Genomic DNA, 21291 nt, shown 5'->3' with positions numbered 1-21291 from the left:
TTCAAACTATTTTAAGATGGCTATGTAAAATAAGATAAAATATATAAAATGTATAAAACAGTTATTATACAATACAGATTTCTTCAAGGTGCTAAATAACATCAAATAGTCTGCCTGTCATATACACAGCCTTTCTTTACTTCTCAAACTCACTCTGAAAAGCTTGTTTAAAGAGCCAAGTTTTTTAAATGCCTTTAGCTTATAGTTTCTCTGTAGTCTTATTTCCAGGGGCAAGCTATTCCACAAGTTAGGACCTGCTAAAGACAGGTCCTAACTGTCCCGAACCTGTGTCATTTTTGCAGTTTTAACTGATGGGACCATCAATAATGCCTTATTCGCTGATCGCAAATTCCTTTGCGGTACATGTACTCGCAAAGCTGTATTTCCTAGCGTGTAGCAGATGGACTCAGATCCAATGGATATAGTGTACTCCTGCTAGCAGTTGGAGCGGATCAGATTTCAATCTGACGTCAGCCCCTAGTACATATACCCCCGCAGGAAGTGCAGCTTTCTCTCACAGCGTTAGAACCAAAATCAAAGAAGAAAACCAAATTTTAAAGAAGAAATCTACCTGAAGACGAGCCCCGCTCTCCTGCAGTGATACCCTCGGGTCCCTCCCCCAGTTGAGATTCCCGAGGTGATTTCCGTGGTCCCTCGGAGGTAAGCCTCGGTCCAGCGGCCGAATCGCGGCGAGGACCTAGCCCCCGATCCTCGGGCACGGCTGAGAGGCTGCGGATGCACTCTCAAGCACAGCGGTGAAGGTATTTGCCCTCTCCCCCCGCAGCTGGAGACCACCCGGGACGAAACCGGGAAGCGCCGAAGACAAGGTAAGGTAGAAATCTGCTTGAATCCGGTCTCCGAGGATCGAGGAAGAGCACAGGTCACCGGCCGGGACCAGTGCCACCGGGGTTGATCCACCCTAGCAGGGCCAGGCCCCTGCTATTTCCAAGGGTCTACCCACGTGGAGCCCCTCCGAAGGGGTCGCCATATTGCCCGCGTGCTCGCTGTCACCATCTTGGCCTATTCGCCGTGCCGTTAGGCCCGAGCGCACAAACCGAGCTAGGCGCACAAGTGCTTGTGCGCATAGACTTACACGCACATAAAACCTTGTGCACATAAGTTGCACGCACAGAGCTGGGCGCATATCTACGGCTGGACGCATAGTTGCGTGCACAACTCACACGCTCATCTTAAGCACACTGGAGCGCATAACAGTTTATGCACTGACAGCCATGGCACCACCAGAAACAGGGATAAAGGCTCAAGGCCTCTGCCCAGCATGCCATATCAGAGCCTCACAAAGCGAGGAGGCAGACGCCCTGTGCACGCAGTGTGAGGAGGCCCTGGGAGATCCAGTTCAGGGCCAGTCCCACCCAGGGCTGAGTACTAGCTCCCCAGGGAGTACCCCGGACCTAGCAGAACCCAGTGGGACCTCCCCACAGACGGGGACCCCCAAGGGAACCAGTGCCCCTCAGCTTGGATCCAGCGTCAATCTCATGGGTGGAGTTCTTCAAGGGGATTCACGCCTTTGTTCAAATGCAAACTGAACCTCCAGCTGGTCAGCCACATGCTCCACCAGAGGGCCCCACCTATGGGGACACGGACATCTCTGAAGAGGAAGCTGAGCCCCTAGAAGAGGGGGAGCTCCCCCTGGGGACAGAGCCTCACCGAGCCATGAGACACTTCTTCACAAAGGACGAGCTCCCGGACCTGGTCACCCATTGTCTGACGGAGCTCGCTATCCCGGGCCCAGGTACTTCAGGGGAACCTAAACCGAACCCCCTGCTGGAGGGGGTTCGGTTTAGGTTCCCCTGAAGTACCTGGGCCCGGGATAGCGAGTACCTGTGTTTGCTCGCTCATTCACTCTCTCTCTCACCCCCGGGGTGGGGGTGAGAGAGAGAGTGAATGAGCGAGCAAACACAGCTTGCTCGCTCATTCACTCTCTCCCCCCCCCCCCCCTGGGAACTCGCGGCAGCAGCAGCCTCCTCCCAACGCTAACCTCTTCATTTTCAGCCCTCGCGGAGGCAGAGTCCCATCGGCCGCGGTTGAAGCTCTTCATTTTCTTCCGAGCCGCGCTGCAGTCTTCTTTTCTTCGGGCGATGCCGAGCGCACTACCGTGGCCTCTTCTTGCCGCGCAGGCACCCGATACTCTCCACTTCCTCTTCCGGGCCGCGGGGGGGGGGGGGGGGGGGGGGCTGTGCGCGCGTGTGTGTGTGTGTGAGAGATTGCATGTATGTGAATGATTGAGAGCATGTACATGTGAAAGAGAGTATGTCTGTGATTGAGAGCCTGCCTGTGAGAGAGAGAGCATGAATGTAAGTTTACCATTGGGAACCTGTATGTGTAAGTTTGTGATTGAAAACCTGTTTGTGTGAAAGAGTATGTGTGTATGATTGAGATCCTTTGTGTGTGAGAGAAATCATGTGTATGTATGATTAAGAGCCTGTGTGTATAAGTAAGAGAGAGATCATGTGTGTCTGTGTGTGATTGAGAGCTGATTTAGGTGAGGGAGCATGTGAGTATGTGATTGAGAGCCTGTGTGTAAATGAGAGAAAGAGAGGACATGTTTGTAAGCATGTGAATGAGAGTCTGGGTGTGAGAGAAAAAGACAGCATGTATTTATGTGATTGAAAGCCTGTGTGTGTGTGTGTAAGCGTGAAAAGATAGCATGTGTGTAAATGTGTAATTAAGAGCCTATATAAGTGAGAGAGAAAAAGCATGTGTATATGTGAGTGACTGAGAGCATGTGTGTGTAGGTGTGTCATTGAGAGCCAGTGTGAGAGAGAGCGCTGGTATGTGACTGAGAGAGGAGAAAGTTCCAAGCAAACCACCCCACCTCCTGCTAATTCAGAACAATCTCAGGACACCTGGATATCAAACGTTCCCAGGTATGCAGAGCAAAAAAATTTTTGTATCATTATTATTTTTCATTACTGGGTCTTTGTGTCTGCTATTTTGAAATATTTTGTTGGTATCTGGAAATGTTTTATATGAGTTTTTAATTATTGGATATTCCACTCATCAGCTGTTTCGAAATATGTTCTTTTTGTTAGTACAGTTTTACTGCTGATTTTATATTTCTTGATTTGTTTTATAAGGATGGGTGATGTTTCTTTTTCCTTTGTTACACTGCATACAGAGACTCTGGCTTGTTGCAGTTTCCAATTCAGTTTTGTCTGCATGCTTCTTGTTATGCGTTTTGGTCTCTTTATTCTATGTTAGGTGAGGGACAGCACGTGATTCAGGTGAGGTTTTCTGCTGGCGTGTAGTTTCTGTGAAGGGCTCTATAGCAGCCTGACTTGGTCCGTTTTCCTAATAGGAGATGTATTGGTGACTTAAGGCCTGGTGTAATATTTTCAGAGACTTATTGTACTTTAAAAGTGTGATCTTACATAAAATGCACACATTTACTTGTATTTAGTTTTAAACATATTGTATGGCTCTCATGGAATTACATTTTAAAATATGTGGCGTTTATGGCTCTCTCAGCCAAAAAGGTTCCTGATCCCTGCTATAGAGGATGTGTTCGAGGTCCCTCCTCTTACCTTATAAGAGTTATAGTGGTTCTTGTAGGGTGTTAATCTCATTAGGCTCCCACTTCGGTTTCTGGCTCTTCTGTGTGACATTAACTTGGTCCTGGTGGGGCTGCTCCTTTTCCTTTCCCCCCTGAGGCATATTTCTTTGAGATTACTTATTCTGCAAATGGGTTTTTTTGTCACCTTTTATTCAGAATGGCAAATTTCAAAATTGTATGTACTCTCTCTTGCAAGGAGCGGGTCGAGATCCAATTCCTGGAGGACGTGTGGGATGAGGTCAGACAGCTCCTCCTTTCGGAAGATCCGGAGCACCCGTGGGTCGTCACACTCCAGGTGCGCTGCCAGGACCGAATCCTCATCAGCCGTCGAAGCCGGGTCACTCCCAGGGTCCTGCGGTGGGGTCGCTCCGCTGGGTGGAAGAGCCAGGAGCGTCTTCTGGCCGCCCCCCGAGGGCGCTGGATTGCCCCCCCCCACCCCCACCAGCCGGGGCATCTTCGCGGGCGTGGGGTTCGCTTGGCCACCGCCGGGCGACCCCCCCGCCGGCTGCAGGCTCTGGCGGTACGCCTGGTGCATTAGAAGAACAAAATCCGCCGTAAACCCCCCTGCCGGTGGGGGGACGGCGAGGGCAAGGTCCGTGGAGGGGCCCGAAGCGATGGGGGGGGGAGGATGGGGCTCGAATCGGTCTCAAGCGCGGCGAAAACCCATGCTGTGACTCCTCAGCTTCCGAGTCAGCAGCGCTCTCTAGCTCCAAGATGGCCGCCGCTCCCGCCAAAGGAGGGGGCGGGGCCCTTCCCCTCAAGCCGCGGCGCTCCGAGCCTGACGGCGAAAAAGGCGGGGAAGTCGGCCCGGACTCCCCCCCGGGGAGAGCGACGCCGGAGGAGACATCCCGCGATCCGCCCTGCCCCGGGTCGGCGCCGGGAGCCCCCTGAAATCGCTGCATGGCGTCCGGTCGGGAGGGAGAACCCCTTCAGCGACCGCCCCTGGGGCCGGATCCGAGGAAACCGCGCCGCGGAAGGAGCGGGCTCGTCCGCCCAGGCTCAACTCCGCGAACCCTCCCCTCAGGAGCAGCAGGGGAATGGGACTTCCCTGCTGCCGCGGCCCCGGGGAATGAAAACGTCGCGGGGCCGAGGGGGAGGGGTTCGAATTGCGGCGCTCCGAACAGGGGAGAGACTGGCTCCACCAGCGTGCCCCTGAGCCGTCCGACGGCGAAGCTGTGAAGAAAAAATTAACAGCAACACAAACTTACCGCCGGAGAGAGGAGGAAACAACAGAAGAACAGAAGGCAGACAAATGAGAAAGTAGTCCCGCTGGCAAGCTAACCAGGGCTGCGAGACCCGGGCAGGGGCTCAGAGAGACTCCCTGAGAAGAGAAAATTTTTTTTTTTTTTTTTTTAAACTCTATTTAATAATTTAGAACCCAGGCCTGCTTGATCCTGTCCTGAAAAGAAAAAGATAGAAATAGTGGGGCAGAAGCCACCAACTGGGGAAGCAAAGGTTCCCCCACTCGCATCTGCTGGAGTCAGAGAGATACTGAGGATCCCTAGAGGGTGCACCTGCTTATATGTCAGCACCCTTGGAAGTTTGCTCTGACTCCATCTGCTGGACGGGGGACATAACCCACGGTCTGGACTGATCCTATGTACTACAGGAACGAAAATTAGCAGGTAAGGAATAATTTTCTTATTTGTTTTATAAGGATGGGTGATGTTTCTTTTTTCCTTTGTTACACTGCATACAGAGACTCAGGCTTGTTGCAGTTTCCAATTCAGTTTTTTCTGTATGCTTCTTGTTATGCATTTTGGTCTCTTTATTCTATATTAGGTGAGGGACAGCACGTGATTCAGGTGAGGTTTTCTGCTGGCGTGTAGTTTCTGTGTAGGACTCTATAGCAGCCTGACTTGGTCCATTTTCCTAATAGGAGATGTATTGGTGTCTTAAGGCCTGGTGTAATATTTTCAGAGACTTATTGTACTTTAAAAGTGTGATCTTACATAAAATGCACACATTTACTTGTATTTAGTTTTAAACATATTGTATGGCTCTCATGGAATTACATTTTAAAATATGTGGCGTTTATGGCTCTCTCAGCCAAAAAGGTTCCTGATCCCTGCTATAGAGGATGTGTTCGAGGTCCCTCCTCTTACCTTATAAGAGTTATAGTGGTTCTTGTAGGGTGTTAATCTCATTAGGCTCCCACTTCGGTTTCTGGCTCTTCTGTGTGACATTAACTTGGTCCTGGTGGGGCTGCTCCTTTTCCTTTCCCCCCTGAGGCATATTTCTTTGAGATTACTTATTCTGCAAATGGGTTTTTTTGTCACCTTTTATTCAGAATGGCAAATTTCAAAATTGTATGTACTCTCTCTTGCAAGGAGCCTTTTCTGACGATTACTTCAGACAGGGTACAACTTTGGATAGTTCCTTCTTTTTTGCCGTGGGTAGTCTCCAGTTTTCTTTTAAATTGGTCCATTCTTTACCTTTGCTGGATAGGCCGAGAGATGAGCAGGAGCATATGCTTCTTTGACCATTGGAAGTGCAGATACAGTATTGCCTTACCTTTAGGTGACTCATGCATTTCAGAGATCTGATTATCTTTTGTCCTTCATGAGGACCTGAAGGCAGGAGAGTTGGCTTCTCATGCTACGGTGGTGCGGTAGATTACGGAGAGCCTATGTGAAATAGGGTGTGCCATTACTGAAGCAGATTTGCGCTCTCCTAGCATCAATTCAAATTCTCCTCCAGTATTTTCAAAGATGCTACATTCATCCTGCTGTCAATTTTGACTAAATTCCCTGCGCTGCTGTAGCTCATACACCCTCACATCTGCAGAGATCCACCTCCATGCTTCATGCTAGGGATGGTGTTGACTCCTCTACAAACATAGCATTTATGGTTGTGACCATAAAGTTCAGTTTTGGTCTCATCACTCCAAATTTTGTTCCAGAGGGTTTGAGGTTTCCCTAGTTGCTGTTTGGCGTGTTGTAAGCGGGCTGTTTTGTGGCATTGGTGCAGAGTTGGCTTTTTTTCTGGCAACTCTACCATGCAGCCTACTTTTGTTCAAGTATCTCCTTATTGTGCATGCTGAAACACCCACACCACTTTGTTTCAGAGAAGCCTGGATTTCAGAAGTTGCCTGTGGGTTTTTCTTTGCAGCCCATCAAATTTTCCTGGTAATTGTGTCTGAACTCTTTTTTGATCTGGCTTTACATTAACAAACCCATAATTGTCCACTTCTTGATAAGAGTTTGAACAGTACTGATTGGCGTTTTCAAATCTATGGATATCTTTTTATATCCTTTTCTTGATTTATAAAGTAACTCCTTTGACAGTTGTTTAGTGATTACTGAAATATGGGAAAGCAAAAGTCAGTGCAGCCCTGGATGAAATGCACAAGAGTTTCTCAAGAGCTATGAAACTCATTGACTATTTATACACAGACACCAATTACAGTCAAACAAGGCAAGGTGTGGATACCTACCCTTCATTGCCATCTCAACCTGAATGTGTCAACTTGTGTATATTATCAGCCCAAACATTCAAGTGTATATAAACTTTTGAACAGAACCATTTTATTATTACCCTTATTGCTATGGTTTGTTTAATGATTGTGCTATTCTGTGATGAATTATAGTTTTAATTTGAACCACATTAAAAATAAGATGTTTTCTTAAAATGTTACATATCTTACAAATTCTGCCAGGGGTATGTAAACTTATGAGCACAACTTATATCTTTATTATTCTTTGTTTTATCCCAGGACAAGCAGATGCTAGTCCTCACATATGGGTGACATTGGTAATGGAGCCCTATGTACGGAAAAACTTCTTTAAAAGTTTCCATGAAACTTTTGACTGGCACCAGAGTGCCTACTGAGCATGCCATGATATTCCCTGCCACAGGGGTCTCCCTTCAGTCTTCTTTTTTCCGCGAAGCACTTAGCATCGCGGTCTATTGGAGTCCTGAGGTGATTTCACCTCCTTTAAAAAGTTTATCTTTTCGGGAAAAAAATTATCTCCACCGCAAGGGTTTCCCTTAGTTATCACTGCGGTAACTTTTTTTCCTTTTCGGTTTCCAGCCGGGACAGACTTTTTTAGGTCATCGCCGTCGACGGCTGTCCAGCGACATGGCCTCCGGGTTTAAAAAATGCCCAAACTGTGCGCGGACGATGTCCATAACCGACTCGCACTTTGAATGTGTTCTTTGCCTAGGCAAAGACCACAATATTCAATTCTGTAAATCCTGTGCGGAGATGACCTTGAAAGGCCGTCGTCTCCAAACTGAGAAGATGGAACAATTGTTTAATATACAATTGCTTCCGAAGGCATCGACTTCCGTGCAGTCATCGCCATCAGGATCAGTTCGTCAAGTTTTACTGAAGAAAAGTCGTCCGGAAGCGGGAGATGCTTCCACGCCTTCACCATCAGTGTCATCAAAAGCATCGACTTCGGGCAGTGAGAAACAAAAAGAAAAACATCGACACAGGCATCGAAGACGCCAAACACCGATGACCAAGGACCCATCGTCAGGTACGGCCTCACCCGCAAAGAAACCCCGGACGGGGGCGGAGGCTTCGAGGCCTAGTGATTCAGGGCGATCCCCACCGATATCGGTGCCGGACTCCGTACCTCCTCAGGGCTCTGAGGAGGTATCGGCATCGCCAACACCGCCTCCCTCCATAGCTGCTCTGATATCACCAGTTATGAGAGTGGAACTTGACACGTTTATACGTCAAGCGGTGCAACAGGCTCTGCGCGATGCGATTCCGCCTCAGCCATCGACACCTCCATCGATGCCGATTCCAACTCCGAGGGATCCAGCGCCATCGATGACACCGATGCCACGGGAACCGATCCCGATGCCTACTCCGGTATCCTCACCGGTGCCAACTCCGATGCCCAAAGCAGATGTCTCGATGCTACATCCAGTCATCACCAAATTAGACACGCTCCTGGACATTCTTTCCAGTAAAGCACCAGAGGAGCCCATTCCAGGCCCATCTGGGATACCAAGACCTCCAAGGCCTCGTTCTCCTCTGCTGCCATCACGACCTAGTGAACCAGTCACTCACCACACCCCACGTGAGATGCCTGTGGACACCAGTTCTGAATATTCTTCGGATGAAGAGATATTTTCAGAACCTTCTCCACCTGACGACCACAGGAAGTCACCTCCTGAGGACCTCTCCTTTACAAATTTTGTAAAGGATATGGCTGAAACCATCCCCTTTCAATTACAAACAGAGGTGGATGCGAGACAAAAAACATTGGAGGTTCTGCAGTTTGTGGACCCTCCTAAAGAAATGCTAGCAGTCCCTGTCCATGAAGTTTTCCAAGAACTTCAATACAGAATATGGGAGCATCCAGGAACAGTGTCACCGGTAAACAAAAGGTCAGAGGCAACTTACTTAGTGCAACCTATCCCAGGTTTTCAAAAGTCTCAGTTGCCACATCAGTCAGTCGTCGTAGAATCCGCCCAGAAGAAGGCGAAGAGACTGAAATCCCATTCATCTACACCTCCTGGGAAGGAAAGTAGATTTCTAGATAACCTGGGACGCAAGGTTTGTCAGGGTTCCATGCTGGTATCAAAAATAACATCATACCAGCTATATATGAACCAGTATCAAAGGAACCTCTGGAAGCAGGTTCAAGACCTAACCCTGTCTCTTCCTGACCAGTATCAGGATCAACTCCAAACCATCATTCATAAAGGCCTCGAATCAGGGAAGCACGAGGTCAGAGCCACTTATGACTGCTTCGAGACTGCAGCAAGACTCTCTGCTTCAGGCATAGCTGCACGCAGATGGGCATGGCTAAAAGCCTCTGATCTACGTCCAGAGGTGCAAGAACGCTTGGCTGATCTTCCTTGTGTGGGGGATAACCTTTTTGGGGAAAAGGTAAAAGAAGCTGTGGCGACTATGAAGGACCACACAGAGACCCTAAAGCAGTTGTCCTTACTACCACAGGATACTCAGTCTTCCACAAGAAAGATCCCAAGGCGTGATACCAGACGTCCTTACTACCGTCCACGCAGGTATTACCCACCAGCAAATAGGCCCAGAACAGCCCGCCCACCTCAACGCCAACAGCCTAGGCAGAGGCCTGCAAGGGCTCAACCACCACCACAAACTGCCACTACATCTGGTTTTTGAAAAGCCCCAGAGAGCAGCAGCCGTATTAACCCATTCCCAAACATACCAGTGGGGGGGTCGAATAAAATACTTTCACAGCATTTGGACCTCCATCACCACCGACCAGTGGGTGTTATCCATCACAGCTCACGGTTACAAACTGGATTTTCTTACTGTTCCAAAAGAAAACCCACCACTTCCATCTTGGACAATAAATCAACATTCCATAATTCTTCAAACAGAATTATCCACCCTTCTGAAAGCCAGGGCCATAGAACCAGTTCCTGGACCTCAAAAGGGCAGAGGATTCTACTCCAGATATTTCCTCATTCCAAAGAAAACAGGAGGCCTTCGTCCCATTCTAGACCTCAGAAATCTCAACAAATTTCTCAAAAAAGAAAAATTCAGGATGGTGTCCTTAGGCACCATTCTACCTCTTCTTCAAAGGGGAGATTGGCTCTGCTCTCTGGATCTTCAAGATGCCTACGCTCACATCCCCATCTTTCCTCCTCATTGCCAGTACCTGCGATTTTGGGTAATGGATCAACACTTTCAATACAAAGTGCTGCCATTCGGCCTTGCATCAGCACCACGAGTATTCACAAAGTGCATGGCTGCAGCAGTGGCACACCTCCACAAAGGGTGCACGTGTTCCCTTACCTGGACGATTGGCTCATCAAGAGTCAATCAAAAGAAGGAGCTCTCACTTCTCTCAAGCTCACTATCCATGTGCTTCACTCCTTGGGATTTCTCATCAACTACCAGAAATCCAATCTGTCACCAAATCATCTTATACAGTTCATAGGTGCAGAGCTAAACACTACGATAGCAAAAGCTTTTCTTCCAAGAGATCGTGCTCAAACACTTGTCCTTTTGACTCACAATCTTCGAAACCAATTCCAGGTAACAGCTCACCAGTGCCTAATTCTTCTAGGGCACATGGCTTCCACAGTTCACGTAACTCCCATGGCCAGATTAACCATGCGACTACTGCAATGGACACTCAAAGCACAGTGGATACAAGCCACTCAACCAATGTCCACGCCCATTCATATCACACCAGACCTCAGAGCAGCACTCGTCTGGTGGACATCAATGAACAACCTGCTCAAAGGCCTACCTTTCCAGCAACCAGTTCCACAAGTGACTTTAACTACAGATGCATCCACCTTGGGGTGGGGAGCACACATCGGTCAACTAAAGACACAGGGCAAGTGGACAAAGCTCGAAGCCTCCTTTCAAATAAACTTCCTGGAGCTTCGAGCTATACGCTATGCGCTACATGCGTTCAAGGACTGCCTTTCATACAAGACTGTTCTGATCCAAACGGACAATACAGTAGCCATGTGGTACATCAACAAACAAGGGGGGACAGGTTCCTACCTCCTTTGTCAAGAAGCAGCACAGATTTGGGACTGGGCCCTGACACACTCGATTCTTCTACGGGCCACTTACCTAGCAGGCATCCACAACATAGTAGCGGATCGCCTCAGTCGTCAGTTCCAACCGCACGAATGGTCCTTGGATCCAGCAATAGCATCCAAGATCTTCCAACGCTGGGGTCAACCGACGATAGATCTCTTTGCATCCCAGCTCAACTACAAAGTGAACAATTACTGCTCTCTACTCCGACAGCAGAACAGCCTACCAAATGACGCATTTGCTCGCCATTGGAATTCAGGCCTGTTATACGCGTATCCACCGATACCACTCATAACCAAAACACTAGTGAAACTACAACAGGACAAGGGGACTATGATACTCATAGCCCCATACTGGCCTCGACAGGTATGGTTCCCCACACTGCTGGATCTCTCAGTCAGGGATCCAATTCGCCTGGGAGTAGCTCCCAATCTCATAACTCAGGAACAGGGTCAGTTGCGCCATCCCAACCTTCAATCCCTGTCCCTGACAGCATGGATGTTGAAAGCTTGATCTTACAACCACTCAACCTTCCAACCACTATATCTCAAGTGCTGATAGCTGCACGTAAACCTTCCACTAGAAAAAATTATTCCTACAAATGGAAACTGTTTACTTTGTGGTGCACTCAGAAGGATTTAGATCCTTTCACTTGCTCCACTACTTCGCTACTAGATTACCTTTACCATCTCTCAGACTCTGGTCTTCAGACGTCATCTGTAAGGGTACACTTAAGTGCAATCTCAGCTTACCATAACAAGCTGGGAGATGCACCTATTTCTACACAGCCTCTCGTAAGTAGATTCATGAGAGGCCTAACTCACATTAAACCTCCAGTTCATTCCCCAAGCATACAATGGGATCTGAACGTAGTATTAACTAGGCTTATGCGTTCTCCATTTGAACCCATAAATACCTGTGACCTTAAATACCTTACTTGGAAAACGGTATTTCTCATAGCCATTACATCAGCTAGAAGGGTCAGCGAACTACAAGCGCTAGTCACATACGAACCTTTTACAAAGTTCCTACATGACAGAGTAGTCCTCCGTACACATCCAAAATTCCTTCCTAAGGGTGTTACGGAATTTCACTTGAACCAATCCATAGTTTTACCAACATTCTTTCCTAGGCCTCATTCCCATCAGGGTGAAAGAGCCTTACACACTTTGGACTGTAAACGTGCGTTATCCTTCTATTTAAACCGCACAACAGCCCAAAGGAAATCCAGTCAGCTGTTTGTATCCTATGATCCAAACAAACCAGGTAAAGCAGTGGGAAAGCATTCTTTGTCAAACTGGCTAGCAGATTGCATACAATTTTGTTATGAAAAAGCAGGCCTTACTCTTCAAGGGCGAGTAAAAGCACACTCAGTCAGAGCAATGTCAACTTCAGTAGCACACCTTCGCTCTGTGCCTATTCTGGACATTTGTAAAGCAGCAACATGGAGTTCTCTTCACACTTTTACAGCTCACTACTGTTTAGACGAAGAAGGAAGACAAGATTCGGCCTATCGACCAGCCGTCTTAAAGAACTTGTTTCCAGTTTAATCCCAACTCCTTCTACATCCAACCTGCTGTGATCTTCGGCTGATTCATTTCATCAACAATACTTCACTGTTGCTTCACTACAAAATGACTCGGCCTCTAGCTTGCTAATCACCCATATGTGAGGACTAGCATCCTGCTTGTCCTGGGATAAAGCAAAATTGCTTACCTTGTAATAGGTGTTATCCCAGGACAGCAGGATGTAGTCCTCACGAAACCCACCCGCCACCCCGCGGAGTTGGGTCCGATACGTTTTATTATTTTATTTTTGGCTAATGCTTATTGCTACAAAACAAGACTGAAGGGAGACCCCTGTGGCAGGGAATATCATGGCATGCTGGGCATGCTCAGTAGGCACTCTGGTGCCAGTCAAAAGTTTCATGGAAACTTTTAAAGAAGTTTTTCCGTACATAGGGCTCCATTACCGATGTCACCCATATGTGAGGACTACATCCTGCTGTCCTGGGATAACACCTATTACAAGGTAAGCAATTTTGCTTTATTTGCTCTGATGCATGTAGTCTTAGCTTTCTGAGCATAATCTGTGATGTGTACCTTTATGTATGTCTGACATATGCTGTATTAAGAGATTCTTTGTCATTGAGAACAGTGGTTTCTGTTTAAATTAAAAATATAATAGTGTAGCATGAAAATATTTCTAGTTATCCCATATTACTACTGTATTTTCATGATTTTCTTTGAAATCTCTCTGTGATGTTTTTCTGAATAGGGTCCAGTCACAGTCAAAGTTCAGGTACCCAACATGCAGGATAAGACAGAATGGAAGCTGAATGGCCAGATGTTGATGTTCACCCTTCCGCTTCCAGATCAGGTGCATAGTCTATTTTCATATGGCAAAAAAAGAAAGGAGATGAGACTTTGCTGAATGTGAGTGAGATGAAAGGACACTTTGCCAGGTAGGAGCAAACTTATGTGGGGATGAAGGATTTTTTTTCAGCTTTTTATTTTTGCCCAATAGTTTCTCCTTTCTTCGTCCAGCTCAGTTGGAACCAGTCCTGGGATCATGGTGCCAAGGGCCTTTGATCACAACTACCTGTGAATTTTTCCTTTATTTCACTAGATCCTCAGCAATGGTCCTGAGGTTGAGACTCCTGGGCTCAAAATCTAGCTACTAGGTGTCATTCTGAACAGTGATCACAACTCCTTCGGCCAGGAGCTGTGAATACTGCCTCCACAACATTCTTAACTGCACCGCTCCTGGGTGTAGAAGGCCCAGTCTGGGAATTGAACTGGGGACCCTTCACATGGCAGTGTTGTGTGCTGCCACTGAGCCAACCCACCTCATTCTTTTCCATACCATGAGCAGGATTTCTCCTCAGCGTACAAGGGAGAGAGCTGGGAAAGCATATCATCAGATTTATATCTTGTTCCCAAAAAGGAAATGTGGTGCTTTCTTATCAACAGATAATAGTAAGAGTGCGACACAAATAGAATGCATGATCTGAATAATTTTTTTTAAACTGTAGACCAAAATCAGAACTTTGAGAACTTATAGCATTAGAAATAGCAGTGCACCACTAACCAGGGAATGTCATTTGGCATCAAAAGAAGGTAATTGTTAGTTTCCTAACATGTAGTAGATGGACTCAGGACCAATGGGTATAGTGTACTCCTGATAGCAGTTGGAGACGGAGTCAGATTTCAATCTAATGTCAGCACTACGTATACCCATGCAGGAAGCTCTGCTCGTCAGTATTTCTCTGTCTCCTTAGCAGTTTGGGACTCTACACACGCGCACAGCGTTAGATGAAATCCAAACCAAAGAAGAAAGAAAATCTTACCTCTACAAGATGAGCCCCGCTCTCCTGCAGAGATACCTAAGGGTCCCTCCCCCAGTTGAGAATTCTTGAGGTGATTTCCGAGATCCCTCAGAGGTAAGCCTCGGTCCGGTAGCTGGTTCCTGGCGTGGACTTAGCCCCCAGGAACAGGAGTGGCTGAGAGGCAGCGGGTGCAATACAGAGCACGGCGGTGAAGGTATTCCCCTCTCCCCCCGCAGCCGGAGACCGCCTGGCACGAGACTGGGAAGCACAGAGACAAGGTAAGGTAGAAAACTAGTTAAATCTCCAAGGCTCGGTGAGCCATACAGATCGCCATCCGGCATCCGTCCCATCAGGATGAGCAGCCCTGTCCAGGCTAGGCCCCGATCCGGCGCGAGGGTCCTTCCACGTGGAGACCCTCCGGGAAGGGGGGGGGAGTCGCCATCTTGCCCGTGTGGTCGTCGGCGCCATTTCCCCCCTTTGATCGCCGTCTTGTCCGCACAACTGAGCCGTGCACACAAACTACTTGTGCGCACATGGCGCGCACAACGGCATGTTCACGGTGCCGGGCACACAAATTAGCCTGTGCCCAGTGACGCGCATCTTGCCAAGCGCAGGCCTGCATGCACATATTGCACGCACAGCATCGGCGCACCCGGAATGCACAAATAAGCCTCCGGTGCGCACACATACGCGCATAGACGAGTTTGAACCACGCCACGCGCACAAATCATGGCACTGCCGGCCAAGGGACAAGCCTTCTGCCCAGCCTGCCACTTGAGAGCTGCGAAACACGAAGTGGCCTCTGCTCTGTGCCTACAGTGTGAAGAGGCTCTGGGGGAACTGAGACAAGGCCCACCTCAGTCAGTAGAGGAATCTGGCTCCACCAATGACAGTACACCGAACCTCTCTATCCCCTGCTCCAGCCCTCCTCCGGTGGGCTCCTCTGCAAACACCACTGGATTCAATATGGACCCAGGGATCTTTTCCTGGGTGGAATTCTTCTAAGGGCTGCAAACCTTCGTCCAGGTGCAATCTGTGCCATTTGTGACACAGCCTCAGTTTCCACCAGAAGAACAAAACCTTCTAGGCCCCTCTCGTCCACCCCGAGACGTGCCGCCTCTGGGCAAAAGCTTCCCCTTAAGGTACACAGACACCTCTGAGGAAGAGCTGCACTCCCTGGAGGAAGGGGAAATCCCTCCAGGGACAGAACCATACCGAACCATGATGCGTTTCTTCTCCAAAGACGATCTATCAGACCTCATGTCTCTGAGCCTGAAGACGCTGGCCATCCCAGGCACAAGCTCCGCAGCGGAGCTAAAGACGAACCTGGTTTTGGGCGGGCTTCGTCAGGCCTCATGCCATTTCCAAAATGCTGCAGGCCGTACAACAACTGATTGACCTGGAATGGAATGCCCCGGAGGCCAGCCCTGTACCCTCTGGAACCCTCAGCCAAAAGAACTCCTGGGGTTCCCCAAAGTGGACGCCATGGTCTGCGCGGTCTCAAAACGCACCACCATTCCAGTCAAAGGAGGAGCTGCACTCAAGGATGTCCAGGACAGACGTCAGGAATCCATCCTTAAACAGTCATTTGATGTCGCAGCTATGTCCCTACAGATCGCTGCCTGCTGCACCGTGGTAACAAGTGCCTGCTTGTCACTGTCCAGGGACGCAACCACGTCCATCAAAACATTAGATACCGGTATGATGTATGCATACTAATACCGGTATATAAAAGTTTTTAAATAAAATAAATAAATATCTTTCCTCACGGATGCGACCTCCGACCTGGTGCACACCTCAGCCAGGGGCATCTCATCCATAGTGGCAGCGAGAAGGCAACTCTGGCTCTGAAGTTGGTCAGCCGATGCGACTTCCAAGACGAAACTCACAAGGATGACTTTTAAAGATGCTCTCCTGTTCGGAAGCAAACTGGAGGAGTCAGCCGACAAATGGGGCGAATCCCCCAGAACCTCGGTTACCGGAGGACAGGAACAAAGAAACCAACGCCCCTCTCCCCAAAGATCCAAGGGCAGAGGATCCCAGTATTTCAGACCATACAAAAACACATACCAAACACCTCACCCCGCAGGCAGAGGCCAGTCCTTTCGGAACAGACACAACAAGAGGGGAGCCGGCTCAGGTCCAGGCCCCAGCCACACCCCACAATGAGAATCAACAGACCCATCCACAGGAAGAAGCCATAAGGGGCAGGCTTGCCCTATTCTACCAAAGATGGGTCAAGATAACCATCATTCGAGAGGGATACTACCTGGACTTCCACAGTATTCCTCCAAACAAATTTCTGAAATCACCGTGCCACGCCCCCTCCAAGAGGACGGTGGTGGAAACCACACTGACAGAACTGCTCACTCTAAGGGCAATAACACCGGTGCCCATGCACCAACAAAATACTGGGCACTATTCCATCTATTTTATCGTCCCCAAGAAAGAGAGAACGTTCCGGCCCATTCTGGACCTCAAGTCCGTCAATCGCTACCTGAGGGTTCCTCACTTTCACATGGAAACCCTACTTTCGGTCATAAGGGCAGTACAGCCGGGAGAATTCCTGACCTCTTTGGATCTGTCAGAACCCTGTCTCCACATCCCGGTCCATCATGAACATCAGCACTTTCTACGCTTCGCGATACTGGACCATCCCTACCAGTTCCGGGCCACAACAGTTGCCTACATCAACCGCCATGGAGGAACCAGAAGCCAACAGGTGTCCCTGGAAATAGACCCCCTAATAGCATGGGTGGAGGCAAACCTACAAGGGATCTCAGCCGCTCACATCGCGGGAAAAGACAAATTCACTGCGGATTACCTCAGCAGAGAGAGTCTAGACCCAGGGGAATTGAGGCTGTCGACCACAACCTTCCAGTTGATAGTAAACCGCTGGGAAACACCAGCCATGGATCTTCTGGCAACCCGGTCCAACGCCCAAGTTCCCAAGTTCTTCAGCCGCAGACAAGAACAACAATCCTAGGGAATCCACCCAGTAGTGGCCACTGCTGGGTGGGCTCATCCACAAGATAGAACACCACAGGGGGCTAGTACTTCTAGTGGCCCCGGACTGGCTAGGAAGGCCATGGTACACAGACATGCGAAGACTTCTGGCGGGGAACCCTCTGTGTCTACCACCACAAAGGGACCTGCTCCAGCAAGGACCGATCCTCCACGAAGACCCAACTCTATTCTCTCTTACAGTCTGGCCATTGAGAGGACTCGCCTGAAGAAGAGCGGATACTCGGGGACAGTGATTGACACCTTACTCCCAGCACGCAAGTTTTCCACGTCTCTAACCTACATACGAATATGAAGAATATTCGAAGCCTGGTGTGAGGACTGCGACATCCTCCCGCGGACAGTCAAAATCCCCATGATCCTGGAATTTCTGCAGGACGGCTTGAAGAAGGGGTTGTGTCTCAATTCCATCAAGGTTCAGGTGGCCGCGCTGGCCTACTTCAGAGCCAAAGTGGACGGCATCACACTATCATCCCATCCAGATGTATTCCATTTCCCGAGAGGGGTCAAAAAAATCCAACCACCACTAAAGTGGCCAGTGCCCCTATGGAATCTCAATCTAGTACTAGACTTCCTGGCGGGAGCTTCCTTCAGACCTACGGCTCCTGACCATGAAGACTGCATTTCTAGTGGCAATATGTTCAGCCCGTCGCATCTCCGAACTTCAAGCACTATCCTGTTGGGAGCCGTTCCTTAGATTCATACTGGGATCCATACAGCTCCGTACTATCCCCTCCTTCCTTCCAAAGGTAGTTTCTCATTTCCATCTAAACCAAACCATCTCGCAACCATCTCCAGATGAGCATAAGGACTTGTAAGACTCACGCCTTCTTCACCATCTGAACGTCGGCAGTCTCCTAGTCCAATACCTGGAAAGATCGGAATCCGTACGAAAGACTGACCACCTATTCGTACTTCACAGCGGGAAGAAACAAGGGGAAGCGGCCTCGCGGGCAACCATAGCCCGCTTGCTCAAAGAAGTAATCAAGGTGGCCTACGTAAAGGCAGGAAAGCTTCCACCTCTACAAGTCAAGGCCCATTCCACAAGGGCCCCGGCAGTGTCCTGGGCAGAAACCAAGATGCTGTCACCCGCCGAGATCTGTCGGGCGGCGACGTGGTCCTCCACACCTTTTCGATGTTCTACCGCCTGGATGTGCAGGCCCGGGAGGACACAGCATTCGCAAGGGCAGTACTAAGTGGGCCACAGGCAGCCTTCCACCCGGTTCGGGAGTAGCTTTTGTACATCCCATTGGTCCTGAGTCCATCTGCTACACGCTAGGAAATGGGGAAATTACTTACCTGATAATTTCATTTTCCTTAGTGTAGATGGATGGACTCAGCATCCCGCCCACGGCTGCCCTAAAATACGGAAACCTCGGGGGACAATCACAATCCCCAAGAGCAAGACAAGAATGGGTAAGCCAGACTAGTTTCCGGGTGTCTGCGTTTCTCGGTTGAGTGCACCGGCGGTCTCCAGCTAGAAATAACGTCAACCAGTTTAAGTTAATCAAGTTATTCAAACATACATATATCCACAATTGCTTTTCGATGAGAATACTGAAGAGCAGAGCTTCTTGCACGGGTATATGTAGTGCTGACGTCAGATTGAAATCTGACTCAGTCTCCAGCTGCTATCAGGAGTACACTATACCCATTGGTCCTGAGTCCATCTGTCTACACTAAGGAAAACGAAATTATCAGGTAAGTAATTTCTCCAATTTGCCTGTATGTGGAAGCCACCCATGACTGGCAGCACTCGCCCCTTCACTGCCTGAGACATGCTTGGCGAGCTCGTTGTGGCAAGACGCTACCATCACCCCATTTTCCTCCCTTCCCTCCCTTCCCTGTGGGCTGCCTCTAGGCGCATGAGTGCATGCCACACCACCCCTTAAGGGGCCCGTAACGGTACCCAGTCTGCCACACCTCCTAATGATGTCACACGGCTAGGTACTTAAGGCTCAGCTGTGCCACCCTAGCATCGCCTCATCAACAGGTCATCTACACCGGAAAATGTAGTGTGTGTTGCTGCTCCTGTTTCCTGAGTTCCAGCCTTACCTAGTCTTCCTTGCCCAGCCTTGCTTTGTCTCCTTGTCTCCGCTTGGACTGACTTCTGGATCTGACATTTGCCTGACCATTCTTGTTTGCCACCTGCCTTTAACCCTGGTCTGGCCCTGGATTGAAGACTACGCTATAGCCATAGAGAGACTCGCCTGAGATCTGCCGGCCCCTGGAACCCAAGGACTCAGTCCAAGGGGAAAGAGGGAATAGATGAAGCTCCTAGTCTCTTCTCTGCTTAGCTCCATCAGCTGTTGTTGAGAGCCTATGGGGCTTTCCCTGTAAGTTGAGCCAATCTCGCCACAGCAGCAAGGGTCCACAGACCTTATAGATTCTGAGGCCATGGACTCGGCCCTGATTTCGCTCCAGGCTATTTCAGGCCTGGCCTGAACCAGATAACTGCTCTGCTTGAAAGACTCACGATCTGTATGGGCGCCCTGATGTCTGCACCTGCACCTCCTCCAGCAGCTCCACCTCCTCCCCACCCTGTGTTTCCACCTCAACCAGTCCCACAGCTCCCTCTGCCACCATGTTATCAGGGGGATCCCAAAGAATGCCGTGGATTCATCAATTAATGTTACATGCATTTTGAGTTGGTCCAGTCTCATTTCCACCAATTGGTCCAAGGTGACTTACATCCTCTCATTAAGCAGTACTGCACTGGATTGGGCCTCTTCCATATGGGAATGTGATGACCCTCTGCTCCAGTCTTCAACTAGTCTTTGAAGAGCCTGGTCGGCCCTCCTCCTTGGCAGCTGACCTGCTCCGGATTTGGCAGGGTTCTTGAACTCTCAGGGAGTATGCCAGAGAGTTCCACACTCTTGCCTCCGAACTGTATTGGGGGAAGGACAGTCTCCTTCCCCCAATACAAGGACTTTCCAGCAGAATCAAAGATAAATTGGCTGGCAGAGATATTCCCAACTTATTGGATGCCTTGATCTTCCACAAAAGGGCTCAGGCGCATAAAGCAATCTGGCGCCTGGTAGTATTGGTGCCTCATTTCCAGACACCCCTAATCCCGGGATCATATCCAGAACCCAAAGTACCAAAGGAGCCCATGCAGCTGGGCCAAGCTAAGCTCTCCCCAAAGGAAAAACTCCAAAGAAGGCAGCTGGGCCTGTGCCTATGCTGTGCTGGTGGTGGACACTTAGCATCATAGTCTTTTATACTGTATTCTAAGATACCTGGTTCTACTTCTGAAAACACTGCCTCTTAACCAGGTAAATTTTACACAGTAATATAGGCTCTTCCTGTTATATCAGTGTGCACCCAAGTTACAGCTGCTCCAACATCTGCTCACATGTTTTGGAAAGTTCTCCCAATTTAACTCGTGCATAATCTGCACAGTTCAAAGCCATCTGACAATCCTTCCGGGCAGAGTAACCCAGCCGGCGAAAACCTCCCTGAGGAAACAAGCTCTATCCACTGCGGGTCCCACACTCTGGAACTCGCTCCCACCGGATCTTCGTATAGAACCTTGCCACACTACGTTCAAAAAGAAGCTAAAGACCTGGCTTTTCGCACAAGCATTCCCGGACATCTAAGAGTCGAAAGAATACAATCTCTGTATTCTACCAAAGGATAGACTTTGAACCACCTCCCCCCTGTACATAGGTTTGTACATAGTTTTCCCAGCAGCATTATCAAAACAAATTGGACATGCTAAACACATGTCGTTTCTATAGTTTCTTCCTATAATCCCTGTTATGCCCACCTCTTTATCTGTTACCTGTTTGAAGTGTTTTTCTCGTTTCAATGTAAATCGCCCTGCGAGGGCGTTAGTTTCATTTCCTTGTAAACCGA

General features: G+C 49.0%; 1 protein-coding gene across 1 annotated transcript in view; it reads left to right on the top strand.

Moving 5' to 3' along the window:
- SF3A1 (splicing factor 3a subunit 1) overlaps window positions 1-21291 on the top strand; it is a 195297-nt gene that overhangs the window by 168132 nt on the left and 5874 nt on the right. Inside the window, 1 exon segment of the mRNA XM_029572040.1 lies at window positions 13359-13460. Within this exon segment, the coding sequence (XP_029427900.1) occupies window positions 13359-13460 (102 nt within the window).

Source organism: Rhinatrema bivittatum, chromosome 11, assembly GCF_901001135.1.
Source record: "Rhinatrema bivittatum chromosome 11, aRhiBiv1.1, whole genome shotgun sequence".
Lineage (NCBI taxonomy): Eukaryota > Metazoa > Chordata > Amphibia > Gymnophiona > Rhinatrematidae > Rhinatrema > Rhinatrema bivittatum.
The sequence above is the reverse complement of the archived record's forward strand: the minus strand, read 5'-3'. Positions and strand labels throughout refer to the sequence as shown.